Raw genomic sequence first — 15,568 nt, 5'->3', positions numbered from 1 at the left:
TCCAAGTTTAGTTTGTTCCTAAACTCTCATCTTGGGCTGGAATTAACATAGGGAGTGAGGATAAAGAAATGGAATTTCTAATCCCATTGCTCAAAGCAAGTTGTCAGGTCCTACTACGTCATTCCATTAATTGCTAAAAGTACAAGATAATAGGAAGGCACAAGAAAAAAGAAGCCAGAAGCTTTCCTAACTTGATTTGGTTCCTATAATTCCTTGTTCTTCAGAGTGTGTTTTGCCCCCTCTGAGTCTTACATACAAAAGTGTCATCTAGATTTGGAATTTATAGCTTCTTCTCCTTTTATGTTATTTGCTTTTATAGTTTAGGCTTTACAAATTCTAAGACTATGTCTATATAATGCCCCAAAAGATTTATTGGGCAACAAATTTGCTTGGCCATTTGCATCCTAATGGCAAAAGCAATTTCTTCAGCCAGAATAGTTTATTTTCTTTTCAGTTGCAAATGGGGATATTTTAAGGGAAAAGAAGTTATTTTGGTTCAAAGGGGGATATTATAGCTCCTTATTTCTGACACCTGTCAGCCTCCTGCCTCAGCAAAAGTCCTTTACCAGTCAGGAATCAATGTCTTGACTCAAATGACCCCAGGCTGTATTATCTAGCCCTTATATAAAATAAAATAAATTTTTGAGTTTTCCTCTGGGTTTACATAAATACTTTGAATATCATACCATCTACAGGAGAGAAAATTTCATTTTATGTAAGAAGGTTGGTGGGAAAACTTACCTTCACTTATGTGCTAAGATAGAGCACTATGTTAGTAATCAGAAGAACTAAGGCATATTTTTGGACACACTGCTTGAGTTAAGGAAGTCTTAGTCTACTTTTGTAAAAACTGGGGGCAGGAGAGTGGGTTTAGAGAAAGTCATAGGTGCGTCCCAGATGGCTCAGTGGTAAAGAATCTGCCCTCAAAGCAGGAGATGTGGGTTCAATCCCTGGTTTGGGAAGATCCTCCAGAGGAGGAAATGGCAACCCACTCCAGTATTCATGCCTGGAAAATTCCATGGACAGAAGAGCCTGGTGGGCTACAGTCCATGGAGTCACAAAGAGTTGGACACGACTGAGCACACACACACAGAGGTGAGTAGTGGTGCTTGATGTAGTGTCGTGGATAGCCTTCACTGAGCACGTAATGTATGTCAGGAACATTATATATCTTATTTCAATGGGCACTCACAATATCCTTAGGGAAAGAACTAGAGCTCAGAGTTCTATGTGTTGGAGGGGGTCATCGAGAGGACCTAACCCCTGGCTGACTCAAGAGCTGGACCCAGGCAATCAGAGAGTCCTCACCCCATCTCCTGTTGTTGAAATATTGTTCCCACAGTGGGAGCTGTTTTCAAGGAAGCAGCCTTGAGAGAGCAAGGTGATGTTGAGAGAATCTAGATACTTGACTAAACCCAGTTCAGGCCTCTGCATAGACTCTTCAGATTCTGGCAAAGGGTGTGGAGATGTACTCGTCTTGAAGCCACCCAAAGCAGGCTTTGCATCTAAGCTCCCTTACTTGTTTAGTCTGCCACCTACCAATCTGGTATAAGCTGTATCTTTTTTTTTCCATCTCTCTTGTCCTCTTTGGGACCAGTTTGCAAGCTAACACCAGGCGTACATAGTCAGTGAGTAAAAAATCCCTTATATGTTTGAGGTTACAGCTAGATTTTTCATCTGTACCACAGCACATTGCCTCTTCTAAGGTCCCTTTAAGTACTGAAACTCTTTCTCTTAAAGTTCTACTATTTGGTTTCTTGAAACATTAGGTTTTAGCTTTTCCTTATTTAGTTGTAAATTTCTAAGGTAGATGCATGCTGAGTCACTTCAGTCATGTCCAACTCTGTGCGACCCTAAGGACTGTAGCCTGCCAGGCTCCTGTATCCATGGGATTCTCCAGGCAAGAATACTGGAGTGGGGTGTCATTTCTTTCTCTAGGGAATCTTCCTGACCCAGAGATCGAACCAGTGTCTCTTAAGTCTCCTGCATTGGCCTGTGTGTTCTTTACAACTAGTGCCACCTGGGAAGCCCATAACTTCTACGGTGGAGCAAGTCAAAGCCAAGAAGACAAATCCTCCCTTCTGGAATTTTCTCCATTACTGTATTAATGAGCTCAAGCACATAAAGTACCTCCACAACCATGAAGTACATGAACACAATTACTCTAGACTTTTCAGTCTGGAGTTGGACTTGTTTCATTTCAGATGCCCAAGAAAAATTGCAGTCTTGTTCTTCATTTTCTAATTATTATAACTTATATAGCTATTTCCAAGAGCTGTAAAAACTGTCCCAGGTATTGGGACAGTCGAAAGAAACCCCTGGTCCAGATTGCAAAGTATTATGGAAGATATATGCACATCACCTTCTCATGCCTAAAAGTCAAGTAGTGGGAGAATAATGTAGGGAGGGATGAATGACAGTTCTATGAGCCACACAATGATGATTCTCTAGTCTAAACAGGGGGGAAACAGCTCTAATGTTTAGTTCAGTTCAGTTCAGTTGCTTAGTCGTGTCTGACTCTTTGCGACCCCATGAATCGCAGCACGCTAGGCCTCCCAGTCCGACACCATCTCCCGGAGTTCACTCAGACTCACGTCCATCAAGTCAGTGATGCCATCCAGCCATCACATCCTCTGTCGTCCCCTTCTCCTCCTGCCCCCAATCCCTCCCAGCATCAGAGTCTTTTCCAGTGAGTCAACTCTTCACATGAGGTGGCCAAAGTATTGGAGTTTCAGCTTTAGCATCATTCCTTCCAAAGAAATCCCAGGGCTGATCTCCTTTAGAATGGACTGGTTGGATCTTCTTGCAGTCCAAGGGACTCTCAAGAGTCTTCTCCAACACCACAGTTCAAAAGCATCTCCTACGGCGCTCAGCTTTCTTCACAGTCCAACTCTCACATCCATACATGACCACAGGAAAAACCATAGCCTTGACTAGACAGACCTCTGTTGGCAAAGTAATGTCTCTGCTTTTCAATATGCTATCTAGGTTGGTCATAACTTTTCTTCCAAGGAGTAAGCATCTTTTAATTTCATGGCTGCAGTCACCATCTGCAGTGATTTTGGAGCCCCCCCAAAAATAAAGTCTGACTGTTTCCACTGTTTCCCCATCTATTTCCCATGAAGTGATGGGACTGGATGCCTTGATCTTCATTTTCTGAATGTTGCACTTTAAGCCAACTTTTTCACTCTCCACTTTCACTTTCATCAAGAGGCTTTTTAGTTCCTCTTCACTTTCTGCCATAAGGGTGGTGTCATCTGCATATCTGAGGTTATTGATATTTCTCCCAGCAATCTTGATTCCAGCTTGTGTTTCTTCCAGCCCAGTGTTTCTCAAAAAGATCTTCACGATCCAGATAATCATGATGATGTGATCACTCATCTAGAGCCAGACATCCTGGAATGTGAAGTCAAGTGGGCCTTAGAAAGTATCACATGAACAAAGCTAGTGGAGGTGATGGAATTCCAGTGGAGCTATTTCAAATCCTGAAAGATGATGCTGTGAAAGTGTTGCACTCAATATGCCAGCAAATTTGGAAAACTCAGCAGTGGCCACAGGACTGGAAAAGGTCAGTTTTCATTCCAATGCCAAAGAAAGGCAATGCCAAAGAATGCTCAAACTGCTTCACAATTGCCCTCATCTCACATGCTAGTAAAGTAATGCTCAAAATTCTCGAAGCCAGGCTTCAGCAATATGTGAACCGTGAACTTCCTGATGTTCAAGCTGGTTTTCGAAAAGGCAGAGGAACCAGAGATCAAATTGCCAACATCTGCTGGATCATGGAAAAAGCAAGAGAGTTCCAGAAAAACATCTATTTCTGCTTTATTGACTATGCCAAAGCCTTCGACTGTGTGGATCACAATAAACTGTGGAAAATTCTGAAAGAGATGGGAATACCAGACCACCTGACCTGCCTCTTGAGAAATCTGTATGCAGGTCAGGAGGCAACAGTTAGAACTGGACATGGAACAACAGACTGGTTCCAAATAGGAAAAGGAGTACATCAAGGCTGTATATTGTCATCCTGCATATTTGACTTCTATGCAGAGTACATCATGAGAAATGCTGGACTGGAAGAAACACAAGCTGGAATCAAGATTGCCGGGAGAAATATCAATAACCTCAGATATGAAGATGACACCACCCTAATGGCTGAAAGTGAAGAGGAACTAAAAAGCCTCTTGATGAAAGTGAAAGTGGAGAGTGAAAAAGTTGGCTTAAAGCTCAACATTCAAAAAATGAAGATCATGGCATCCGGTCCCATCACTGTATGGGAAATAGATGGGGAAACAGTGGAAACAGTGTCAGACTTTATTTTTCTGGGCTCCAAAATCACTGCAGATGGTGATTACAGCCATGAAATTAAAAGACGCTTACTCCGTGGAAGAAAAGTTATGACCAACCTAGATAGTATATTCAAAAGCAGAGACATTACTTTGCCGACTAAGGTCCATCTAGTCAAGGCTATGGTTTTTCCAGTAGTCATGTATGGATGTGAGAGTTGGACTGTGAAGATGGCTGAGCGCCAAAGAATTGATGCTTTTTTTTTTCTTTATGCATCACCTTTATTAGTTGCAACCCCAAGTTTTCCTTAAAACAGTAGTATTTCACTTTTACTATTTTATATCCATTAAAGGCATCCCATCATACTGCATTATTACCCATATGCAATTAAGTACTGCATCCATGCACTTGGATTTTGTTAACATGGATAGAAATGATCGGATTATCTCATTGAGAAAAGATTTTCCTCTGACATCTTGTTCCACCTTGGTTTTCTTGACAAGAGTTTGAGCAAAGGGCTATTTCAAAGGTTGATTCTTTCTCCTTTCACTACACGCCCTCGAAATGTCCAAACATCCTTCAGAGTGATGTCTTTAAATCCATGCTTTTTCCTGACCATATTGACAACTTCCTTTCCAATGTTTTCTTGACTGGTGCCCTCCACATCTATGTAGTGACAGTTGGCATCCACAAAATGGCAGGAAATTGCCTTCTGGAATCCTTGACTTTTGTTCTGACCAGATCCACGATGAGCAAAGGGTGAAAGAAGACGGTGTCTCTCTTCTCCATTACCAAGTACACCCGGGCGTTGTTTTTGTCATAGTCCTGGATCCCGTGGAACATGATGTTGACTCCTCCCTCCCACTGGGGATAATCATGCGGTTTCAAGGGGCCTTTGTGTGTCCCTGGGAGCACAACCAGACAGCCATTGTTCCGGTCAACGTGCTCCATGGCTGTCCAGGCACGAACGATGCTATTCCTGGGCCTGAACGGGAAATAGTGCAGATCCTGGTGCAAGGGATGACGGGATGTCTTCTTGCCAGAATCTGGAGGTTTGTTTATCAGCATTGTATGCATGGCCATAATATTGGGTCCAGTGAAGCACTCCGCATATTTCAGAATCTCAGGGAGGGTGCAGTATCTGAAGAGTTCCTCATCTTCTTGGAAATCCTGGACCTTGTAAACCACTTTCTCACTTGGCACATATTCTGATTTTGCGATGGTGACATCTCTCATCACTGACAATCCCAACGGTTTCACCTCCTCTCTGCAGACTCTTTCAAACTCATTCCTAAAGCGTTGAATATCAGCATCAGACACCAAATTTTTAATGACAAGAAATCCATTTTCTTCATAAAATTTTCTCTGTTCTAGGTTTAGAACATTATTCTCCCAAGTATACTGGAATTGTTGAGGATGGAAACTGGCAAAGGAACCAACCCCCGAAGTGTGGTGAGCTATAATGGTCCCGGCCGAGCGGCAACCAAGGTGTCGCAGCAAGACACTCAAGCGCGCGGAAGCTCGGATTCGGTCCACGGCCGGCGGGCAATACCGAGGCGCCTGGCCTCCAGGCAGTTAATTCAGTTGGGCGGCCCCGCCTCCTCCGAATTGATGCTTTTGAACTGTGGTGTTGGAGAAGACTCTTGAGAGTCCCTTGGACTGCAACCAGTCCATTCTGAAGGAGATCAGCTCTGGGATTTCTTTGGAAGGAATGATGCTAAAGCTGAAACTCCAGTACTCTGGCCACCTCATGCGAAGAGTTGACTCATTGGAAAAGACTCTGATGCTGGGAGGGATTGGGAGCAGGAGGAGAAGGGGACGACAGAGAATGAGATGGCTGGATGGCATCACTGACTCGATGGATGTGAGTCTGAGTGAACTCTGGGAATTGGTGATGGATAGGGAGGCCTGGCATGCTGCGATTCATGGGGCTGCAAAGAGTCAGACACGACTGAGCGACTGAACTGAATAGAGTGCTTCTCATGATGTACTCTGCATAGAAGTTAAATAAGCAGGGTGACAATATACACCCTTGACGTACTCCTTTTCCTATTTGGAACCAGTCTGTTTTTCCTTGTCCACTTCTAACTGTTGCCTCCTGACCAGCATATAGATTTCTCAAGAGGCAGGTTAGGTGGTCTGGTATTCCCATCTCTTTCAGAATTTTACACACCTTATTGTGATCCACACAGTCAAAGGCTTTGGCATAGTCAATAAAGCAGAAATAGATGTTTTTCTGGTACTCTCTTGCTTTTTCCATGATCCAGCAGATGTTGGCAATTTGATCTCTGGTTCCTCTGCCTCTTCTAAAACCAGCTTGAGCATCTGGAAATCACAGTTCACATATTGCTGAAGCCTGGCTTAGAGAATTTTGAGCATTACTTTACTAACATGTGAGATGAGTGCAATTGTGCGGTAGTTGAGCATTCTTTGGCATTGCCTTTCTTTGGCATTGGAATGAAAACTGACCTTTTCCAGTCCTGTGGCCACTGCTGAGTTTTCCAAATTTGCTGGCATATTGAGTGCAACACTTTCAAAGCATCATCTTTCAGGATTTGAAATAGCTCCACTGGAATTCTATCACCTCCACTAGCTTTGTTCATGTGATACTTTCTAAGGCCCACTTGACTTCACATTCCAGGATGTCTGGTTCTAGGTGAGTGATCACGCCATCATGATTATCTTGGTCTTGAAGATCTTTTTGGTACAGTTCTTCTGTGTATTCTTGCCACCTCTTCTGAATATCTTCTGCTTCTGTTAGGTCCATACCATTTCTGTCCCTTATCTAGCCCATCTTTGCATGAAATGTTCCCTTGGTATATCTAATTTTGTTGAAGAGATCTCTAGTCTTTCCCATTCTGTTGTTTTCCTCTATTTCTTTGCATTGATAGCTGAGGAAGGCTTTCTTATCTCTTCTTGCTATTCTTTGGAACTCTGCATTCAGATGCTTATATCTTTCCTTTTCTCCTTTGCTTTTTGCCTCTCTTCTTTTCACAGCTATTTGTAAGGCCTCCCCAGACAGCCATTTTGCTTTTTTGCATTTGTTTTCCATGGGGATGGTCTTGATGCCTGTCTCCTGTGCAATGTCATGAACCTCATTCCAAAGTTCATCAGACACTGTATCTATCAGATCTAGTCCCTTAAATCGATTTATCACTTCCACTGTATAATCATAAGGGATTTGATTTAGGTCATACCTGAATGGTTTAGTGGTTTTCCCTACTTTCTTCTATTTAAGTCTGAATTTGGCAATACTGAGTTCATGATCTGAGCCACAGTCAGCTCCTGGTCTTGTTTTTGTTGACTGTATAGAGCTTCTCCATCTTTGGCTGCAAAGAATATAACCAATCTGATTTCAGTGTTGACCATCTGGTAATGTCCATGTGTAGAGTCTTCTCTTGTGTTGTTGGAAGAGGGTGTTTGCTATGACCAGTGCATTTTCTTGGCAAAACTGTACTAGTCTTTGCCCTGCTTCATTCCATATTCCAAGGCCATATTTGCCTGTTACTCCAGGTGTTTCTTGACTTCCTACTTTTGCATTCCAGTCTCCTATAATGAAAAGGACATCTTTTTTGCATGTTAGATCTAAAAGGTTTTGTAGGTCTTCATAGAACCGTTCAAGTTCAGCTTCTAAATAGGTAATCCATCTGTTCAAACAACAACAAAGCCTTTTTATGACTACTTGTCTCACTACAGCATCCTGAGGGGACTAGACAAAATGTGCTTCCACACACATTAAACCTTATTGGACTTGCAATAAATGGTTTTCTTCTTATTTTTTCCTCTGATTTTTCTTATTGTTTAGGATTTTCTAACATGATAAAATACTTTGGCCATCTGATGCAAAGAACTGACTCATTGGAAAAGACCCTGATGCTGGGAAAGATTGAAGGCAGAGGGAGAAGAGGCCAACAGAGGATGAGATGGTTGGACGGCATCACTGACTCGATGGACATGCATTTGAGCAAGCTCCGAGAGTTGGTGATGGAGAGGGAAGCCTGGTGGGATGCACTCCATTGGGTCACAAAGAGTCAGACATGACTGAGTGACTGAACTGAACAAGATAAAAACCTTTGAAAAAGTATTGCTTTTAAAAAAAAAATTTAATTGGAGGATAATTACTTTTCAATATTGTGTTGGTTTCTGCCATAGATCAACATAAATCAGCCATAGGTATACATATGTCGCCTCCCTCTTGAACCTCCCTCCCACCTCCCACCTCATCCCACCCCTATGGCTGTCACAGAGCACTGGATTTGAGTTCCATGTGTCATACAGAAAATGCCTACTGGCTATCTAGTTTTACATATGGCAATGTAAAAGTTTCAATGCTATGCTACATTCGTTGGATCATAGAAAAAGCAGGAGAATCCCAGAAAAAGATCTACTTCATTGACTATGCTAAAACCTTTGATTGTGTGGATCACAACAAACTGTGGAAAATTCTTCAAGAGTTTGGAATACCAGACCACCTTATCTGCCTGTTGAGAAACCTGTATGCAGGTCAAGAAGCAACAATTAGCACTGGACATGGAATAATGTTTTGGTTCAAAATTGGGAAAGGAGTGCATCAAGGCTGTATATTACCATCCTATTTATTAACTTTCATGCAGAATACATCATGCCAAAAGCCAAGCTGGATGAATCACAAGCTGGAATTAAGACTGTCAGGAGAAATATCAACAACCTCAGTTATACAGATGAGATCACCATTATGGCACAAAGCAAAGAGAAACTAAAGAGCCTCTTGATGAGGGTGAAAGAAGATAGTGAAAAAGCTGGCTTAAAACTCAACATTTAGAAAACAAAAGATCATCGCATCCAGTCCTGATCATGGCATCACTTCATGGCATATAGATGGGGAAACAGTGACAGACTTGGGCTCCAAAATCATTGTGGATGGTGACTGCAGCCATGAAATTAAAGACACTTGCTCCTTGGAAGAAAAGCTATGACAAACCTAGACAGTGTATAAAAAGTAGAGACATTACTTTGCTGACAAAGTTCTGCATAGTCAAAGCTACGGTTTTTCCACTAGTCACATATGGATATGAGAGTTGGACCATAAGGAAGGCTGAGCACTGAAGAATTGATGCTTTTGAACTGTGGTGTTAGACAAGACTCTTGAGAGCCCCTTGGACTGCAAAGATATCAAACCAGTCAATCCTAAAGGAAATAAATCCAGAACATTCACTGAAAGGACTGATGCTGTAGTTAAAACCCCAATACTTTGACCACCTCATATGGAGAACTGACTGATTGGAAAAGACCCTGATGCTGGGAAAGATGGAAAGCAGGAGGAGAAGGGGATACAATAGGATGAGATGGCTGGACAGCATCACCAACTCAATGGACATGAATTTGAGAGCTCTGGGAGATGGTGATGGACAAGAAGCCTGAAGTCTACAGTCCATGGAGTTGCAAAGAGTTGGACAAGACTCAGTGACTGAACAAAAACAATGCTATTCTCTCAAATCAGCCCGCCCTCTTCTTCCCTCACTGTGTCCAAAATCTATTCTTTATGTCTATGTCTTCTTTGCTCCACTGCAAATGGGATCATCAGTAGTGTCTTTCTAGATCCTAGAAATCTAGAATTTCTAGATTAATGTGCATTAATATGTGATGACTGTTTTTTCTCTTTTTTAATTACTTCACTCTGTATAATAGGCTCTAGGTTCATCCACCTCATTAGAACTACTCAAATGTATTCCTTTTTATAATTGAGTAATATTCCATTGTATGTGTGTACCACATCTTGTTTACCTATTCATGTGTTGATGGGCATCTAGGTTGCTCCCATGCCCTCGCTCTTGTAAATATTGCTGCAATGAACACGGGTACATGTGCCTTTTTCAATTATGGTTTCTTCAGGGAATATGCCCAGTAGTGGGATTGTTGGTTCATATAGTAGTTTTACTTCTGGTTTTTTAAAGAATCCCTATGTGCTGTGCTTAGTTGCTCAGTTGTGTCTGACTCTTTGCGACCCCATGGACTGTAGGTCACCAGGCTCCTCTGTTCATGAAATTCCACAGGCAAGAATACTGTAGTGGGTTGTCATGCCCTCCTCCAGGGGAATCTTCCCAACCCAGGGACCGAACCCCGGTCTCCCACATTGCAGGCATATTCTTTACTGCCTGAGCCACCAGGGAGCCCAAAGAATTACCATACTGTTTTCCAAAGTGGCCGTATCAGTTTGCATCCCTACCAACAGCGCAAGAGGATTCCCCTCTCTCCACACCCTCTCCAGCATTTATTGTTTGTAGACTTTTTGATGATGGCCATTCTGACTGGTGTGAAGTGATACCTCATTGTAGTTGGAAAGTATTCTATTTAGAGATGGCTTTGTAACTCACTGTATCATGCATTTGTATTCCATCTTTGTTTGATTTTATTTTGGGACATTGGTATAGGACTTAAAAAAATTCTTTGATTGTTCTTATTTTGGATGAATACTCCATGGTAAGAGTGGTTTACACAAATATTATAACTTAAATATTCAGCCAGTCTTTGGGAGAGGTAAGAGAAGGTCTATTGAAATAAAATTATCAACAGCCAGCTTACGTATCTCTGGGGTTCTTTTGAATAGGGAAGGACTGCTGTAGGGGGATGTGGACTCCGAATAAAAGGAGGAAAATTGCTAAAGGAATCCAGTGCTACTAGATTTATTATTCTTATTTTCTATTCAGAATGAGAGAACCCAACTGAAAGGTCAGAGGGGGGCGACAACTTCTAGGAATTCTTGGACCCATCAGAACACAAATCTTTTGATTGAATTCAAGTGACTTAGCAGCAATAACAGGAAGCTTCTCAGAGTAAATTACAACCCCATCATTGAGAATTAGCCATGGAAGTTGACAGGCTTTATAAACTTGGAGATTTTGTTGGAAAGCAGCTGCTGGGAAGGGAATAACATTCCCTCAGGTAAAAAGCTAGGAAGGGCTTCTGTGCCTATGATTGTTATTATTTTTTTTAATGTTCTGTGCTACTTTCTAACCAAAATTTGGTTTTCAGAACCATAGTGATGATGCAATGTCACATCATTTCTACCTGTTTAAACAAACATGTTCATACATGTAGGTGTGTCTTAATCATGTAGCAAAGATCTTCCTCCACAGTGTTGCATAAGATGAACTTCGCAGGATGTGGCTAATGTTTACATTCATAAAATTCCAACAAAACACACACATATACATGTCTTCAAGTGGTATTCCTGAACTCTGACAAAGCATCAGACTGACCTGTGACCCTGTCCACAACTGAATTAAAGCATCTGGGAACAGGGCCTGAATATCTACTATTTATAAAAATTCTACAGGTGACTTTGCCCAGCCAATTAGAGAAGCAGCTTTCTATCTTGTAAGCAGTGTCCCTGAACTAAAGGGAAGGGTATGGGCAGAAATAGGACAATTTCTTGCCCTGGAAAAGAATATTTGTGGGGGGAAAAAGTCTCTAACTGATAAAAACTATTTGGACAGCTGATATATAAATACATGAGTGATTCTTGCCTGGAGAATCCCATGGACGGAGGAGCCTGGTAGGCTGCAGTCCATGGGGTCGCAAAGAGTCGGACACGACTGAGCGACTTCACTTTCACTTTCTTTCTTTGGCTCCACACAGACAAGTAATTACTCAATTGCTAGCTATATTCAAGAAATGTCTGCCCTGAGCTGCTCACTCTGCTAGGCTCTGTAAGGGATACAAGGTAATTGAAAGGTGTATTTACAATCAATTTGGAGATTGACACTAATGCAGAAATTATAGATTGATTTTTAAAGCAATACAGAAACAAATAGAAAGATAATATGACTGGTACAGTATACATTTTCAGGAAAATGTCTAATTTCAGCATCAAGAAAAATTTTGATATAACTACTAAAGAATTGTTGAAAGCCATTCTAAATACAATGTAAGGAGGCCATAGTCTGATGTAATACATTTCTTGGTTTCGAAAAATCCAAATAGAAACTGTTTGACCTTAGCAAGTCATTCCCTGAGACTTGGTTTCCTTACCTAATAAAGGTGCTTGGACTAGCTAGGTGGTCTCCACTAGAGTGGCAGAGTAGGCTGGGGAGATTGTTGTCCCCAGAGGATGTGTAGAATGTCTGGTGATATTTTTGTTTGTCACAGCTTGGGGATGGGAGTGCTAATGTCATCTAGTGAGTAGAGGCCAGGGATGCTGCCAAACAGTCTACAATGCACAGGATATTCCCACACAACAAAGAATGATCTGACCAACAGAACTGAAACTGAGCTTAAATGTTTCTCACTGCTCTTAACACTTTGTGGTTCTTAGATAGTTAGCAATCTGGATTTTTGCATGTGCACTAAGTAATTCTGTTGCATCAGAGTTCACAGATTATATTTTGAGAAACCTTATTAAGATATATACTGACATTGAAGAAATATAGGTTGATTCTTGAAAAATAATACTGCTAGACATTATTGATTACACCATGAGAGACTTATTCATTATATCATGGAGACTTTTATTCAAGGCCTCACAGCTTGTTAGAGGCTAGGAAGAACCTGAATCACCTAGTTCTAGCTCCTAAGTCCTTGCTGCAGCCACTATGCAAACTCCTTTCTGAGAGTAGTACGATCTTGGTAGGACAAACAAGCAGCGCATGAAGGAAGTGCAGAGACTAAAAGAAGATGGGTGATCTGGAAGAGAGGATCTCCATTGTGGTTAGAGAAAAAGTGAAAGAAAGAAAGAAAGTGAAGTCGCTCAGTTGTGTCCGACTCTTTGGGACCCTGTGGACTGTATCCTACCAGGCTCCTCTGTCCATGGGATTCTCCAGGCAAGAATACTGGAGTGGGTTGCCATTTCCTTCTCCAGGGGATCTTCCTGACCCAGGGATCGAACCCAGGCCTCCCACATTGGAGGCAGACGCTTTAACCTCTGAGCCACCAGGGAAGCCGAAGAAAACACAAATTATTAAAGGTAAGATGTGAGTTTCAAAGGATGTTGAAGTAGAAAATGGGAAATCTGAATTCAGTCTGGTATACTGGTGTTTCTCAGGCCTCCCTACACATTAGAATCACCTGGGATCATTTAAAAAAGAAACTGATTCAATTGGTCTGGGGTGGGGTCATGCATCAGTAGGTTTTAAAAGCCTCCAGGTGGGTTCTTATCTGTACCCAGAAGACCATAGAGAGCTGCTGTACCTCATAAACAGATAAGAGTCTTGAAGAAAGTGTTAAAGAAGGTTAACCTGGTGGTAATGTATAGACTAGATTAGAGCATGGAAGATGGAAGAGATGGATCAACTGAGAGGCCCTTCTAGGTATGTAGGCATGTGGAGATTAAAAAACAAAAGCCCTGCACTAAAGGGATGGCTTAGAACAGCTTTGAAACCAGGAGGCCTACCTCAGCTCTGCTGACCTTGTTGTTATGGCCCATTGTGTGCCATAGCAAAAGTCACTTAATGTTCCTGTGATATTTTATTAAGTGCAATGCACACAATCCTTGTTGTCTCTATCATGAAACGGTGAAGTGGAGCTCATAAAAGATAGAGACATCTTTGACGTGTTTGTGTTGGTGAGATTGATGACCAACTAAAACTGGAGAAGGGAGGCATGAAAGATACTTCTAAAGAGATGAGTCTGTGGAATTGAGTGATCCTTCTAACAGAAAAAAAAAAAAAAGTTGGAAACAGGGAACCATTACTGAAGCAAAATGGCAGTAGATAGAGCTCAGAGGTACTCAGCTGGGGGTGGTTTTGCTCCCTAGAAGGCATTCAGCAACGCCTGCAGACGTTTTCGGTTTACATGACAGTGAAGCTGCTACTGTCATCTAGTGGGTAGAAGCCAGGGATGCTGCTAAACAGCCTAAAATGCACGAGAGAGACTCTTACAGCAAATGTTACCTGGTATGACATGTTAACAGTGCCAAAGTTGAGAAAACTGGCATAGACGTTACGGAGCTGGAAGGGGACAAAGGCATCATGATCATGTAATTCAGGTCTCCTATTTCACTGATGAATAAAACGAAGTTCAGGAATTAAATGACTGGATTAAGGTTCCCAACAAATGGAAGCCAACATGTCAGAACTGAAATCGCATTCACCTGATCGCCAGTCAGAGTTCATTAATAAGAGCCCATCTAACCCCTCACTTCCTTTGGAAGAGGCCTGGGGAACGTTCAGTTGGAAAATGCTTGGTATCTACCCACAGCTAGGAAGTCTGATTTGAAGGCTAGGAGTTCAGACATGAGGTCCTCCATATTGGAGTAACCAGCAGAGATGTGTTTGATTTCCAAATAAATTTAGGAAAGAAACCAAAAAAAAAAAAAAAAAAAAAAAACTCTATAAGAGAAAATCTAAACAAAGAAGAGCAGAGGACCCAGGGGGCCCTTAGAATGAAGGTCAGAGAACCTAGGAGAACTGTTTGACTTCGGAATCAAATAAAAAGAAATGGCTAACACTGTGAAATGCCGCGTAGAAGGCAGGTGGGACAAATCTTCAAACAACGATTAGACTTCTGAGGTGGGGGTCATGGTGACATCTAAGGAGCATTTCCATTGGATGGTTGGGGAATCGGGGGGAATTTCAGGGAGATGGAGAAGGACCAACTGGATAGTGAAGAAATGTAGGCTGTAAGTGGCAAGAGTCTCCTCGTGAAAAGGAGACACTCAGGACTTATGGGATAACAAGGTCAAATCAAGGACCAAGGACAGCAGGACTTTCACCTGTGATACCTAAAGCTAACGGGCACTGGCGGCTTGGATGGACCTCGCGCGCACACTCACGAGCCAACGCGGAGCTGCGGCGATGCCCGGATGTGCGCACTAGATGGCAGTAGCGGGGCCCTTTCGGCTCGGTTCGCGGTCCTATAAGACGCTGCTTGTTTAAGTACAGTCGCATTTAGTTGGAGCTGCAGGGGAGTGAGGGAGAGGAGGGTAAGGAGGAGGAGAGCGGAGCGCGTGAGGGAGAAGGGTGCTCGCTGTGTTTACACTACACACAGCTCCGAGCGTCCGTCCGGCCGCGGGCTCGCGCTCTTGCGGAGGAGAGCGAAGCCATTCTGGGTCCGGCCGTCGTGCGGCAGGAGCCTGCTCTGTCCAGGTTGCCAGAGCCGGGAGAACCCAGGGGGAAATCGAGGGAACGAGCGGCGCGTTATTTCTAGAGCGCGAGCGAAGAGGCAGAGCCGGAGCGCGCGGGGAGCATCGCGGGGACCGCGGCGGAGACATGAGGACCTACTGGCTGCACAGCGTCTGGGTGCTGGGCTTCTTCCTGTCCCTCTTCTCGCTGCAAGGTAAGGAGAAGGGGTGTCCCCGGCCCCTCGCACC

The 15,568-nt window shown here is 42.8% G+C and overlaps 1 protein-coding gene across 1 annotated transcript; it reads right to left on the bottom strand.

Annotated features, from left to right (window-relative positions):
• Window positions 1–4,806: 4,806 nt before the first annotated feature.
• Window positions 4,807–15,146, bottom strand: LOC128052508 (phytanoyl-CoA dioxygenase, peroxisomal-like). The gene is given in 4 exon segments (XM_052645084.1): window positions 4,807–5,031; window positions 5,034–5,844; window positions 11,279–11,331; window positions 14,972–15,146. Coding segments are annotated over 4 exon segments (1,263 nt in total). The 3' UTR covers window position 4,807.
• Window positions 15,147–15,568: the final 422 nt, after the last annotated feature.

This window comes from Budorcas taxicolor, chromosome 1 (assembly GCF_023091745.1).
Source record: "Budorcas taxicolor isolate Tak-1 chromosome 1, Takin1.1, whole genome shotgun sequence".
NCBI lineage: Eukaryota > Metazoa > Chordata > Mammalia > Artiodactyla > Bovidae > Budorcas > Budorcas taxicolor.
Note: the sequence above shows the minus strand (reverse complement) of the source record. Positions and strands in the feature narration are given on the sequence as shown.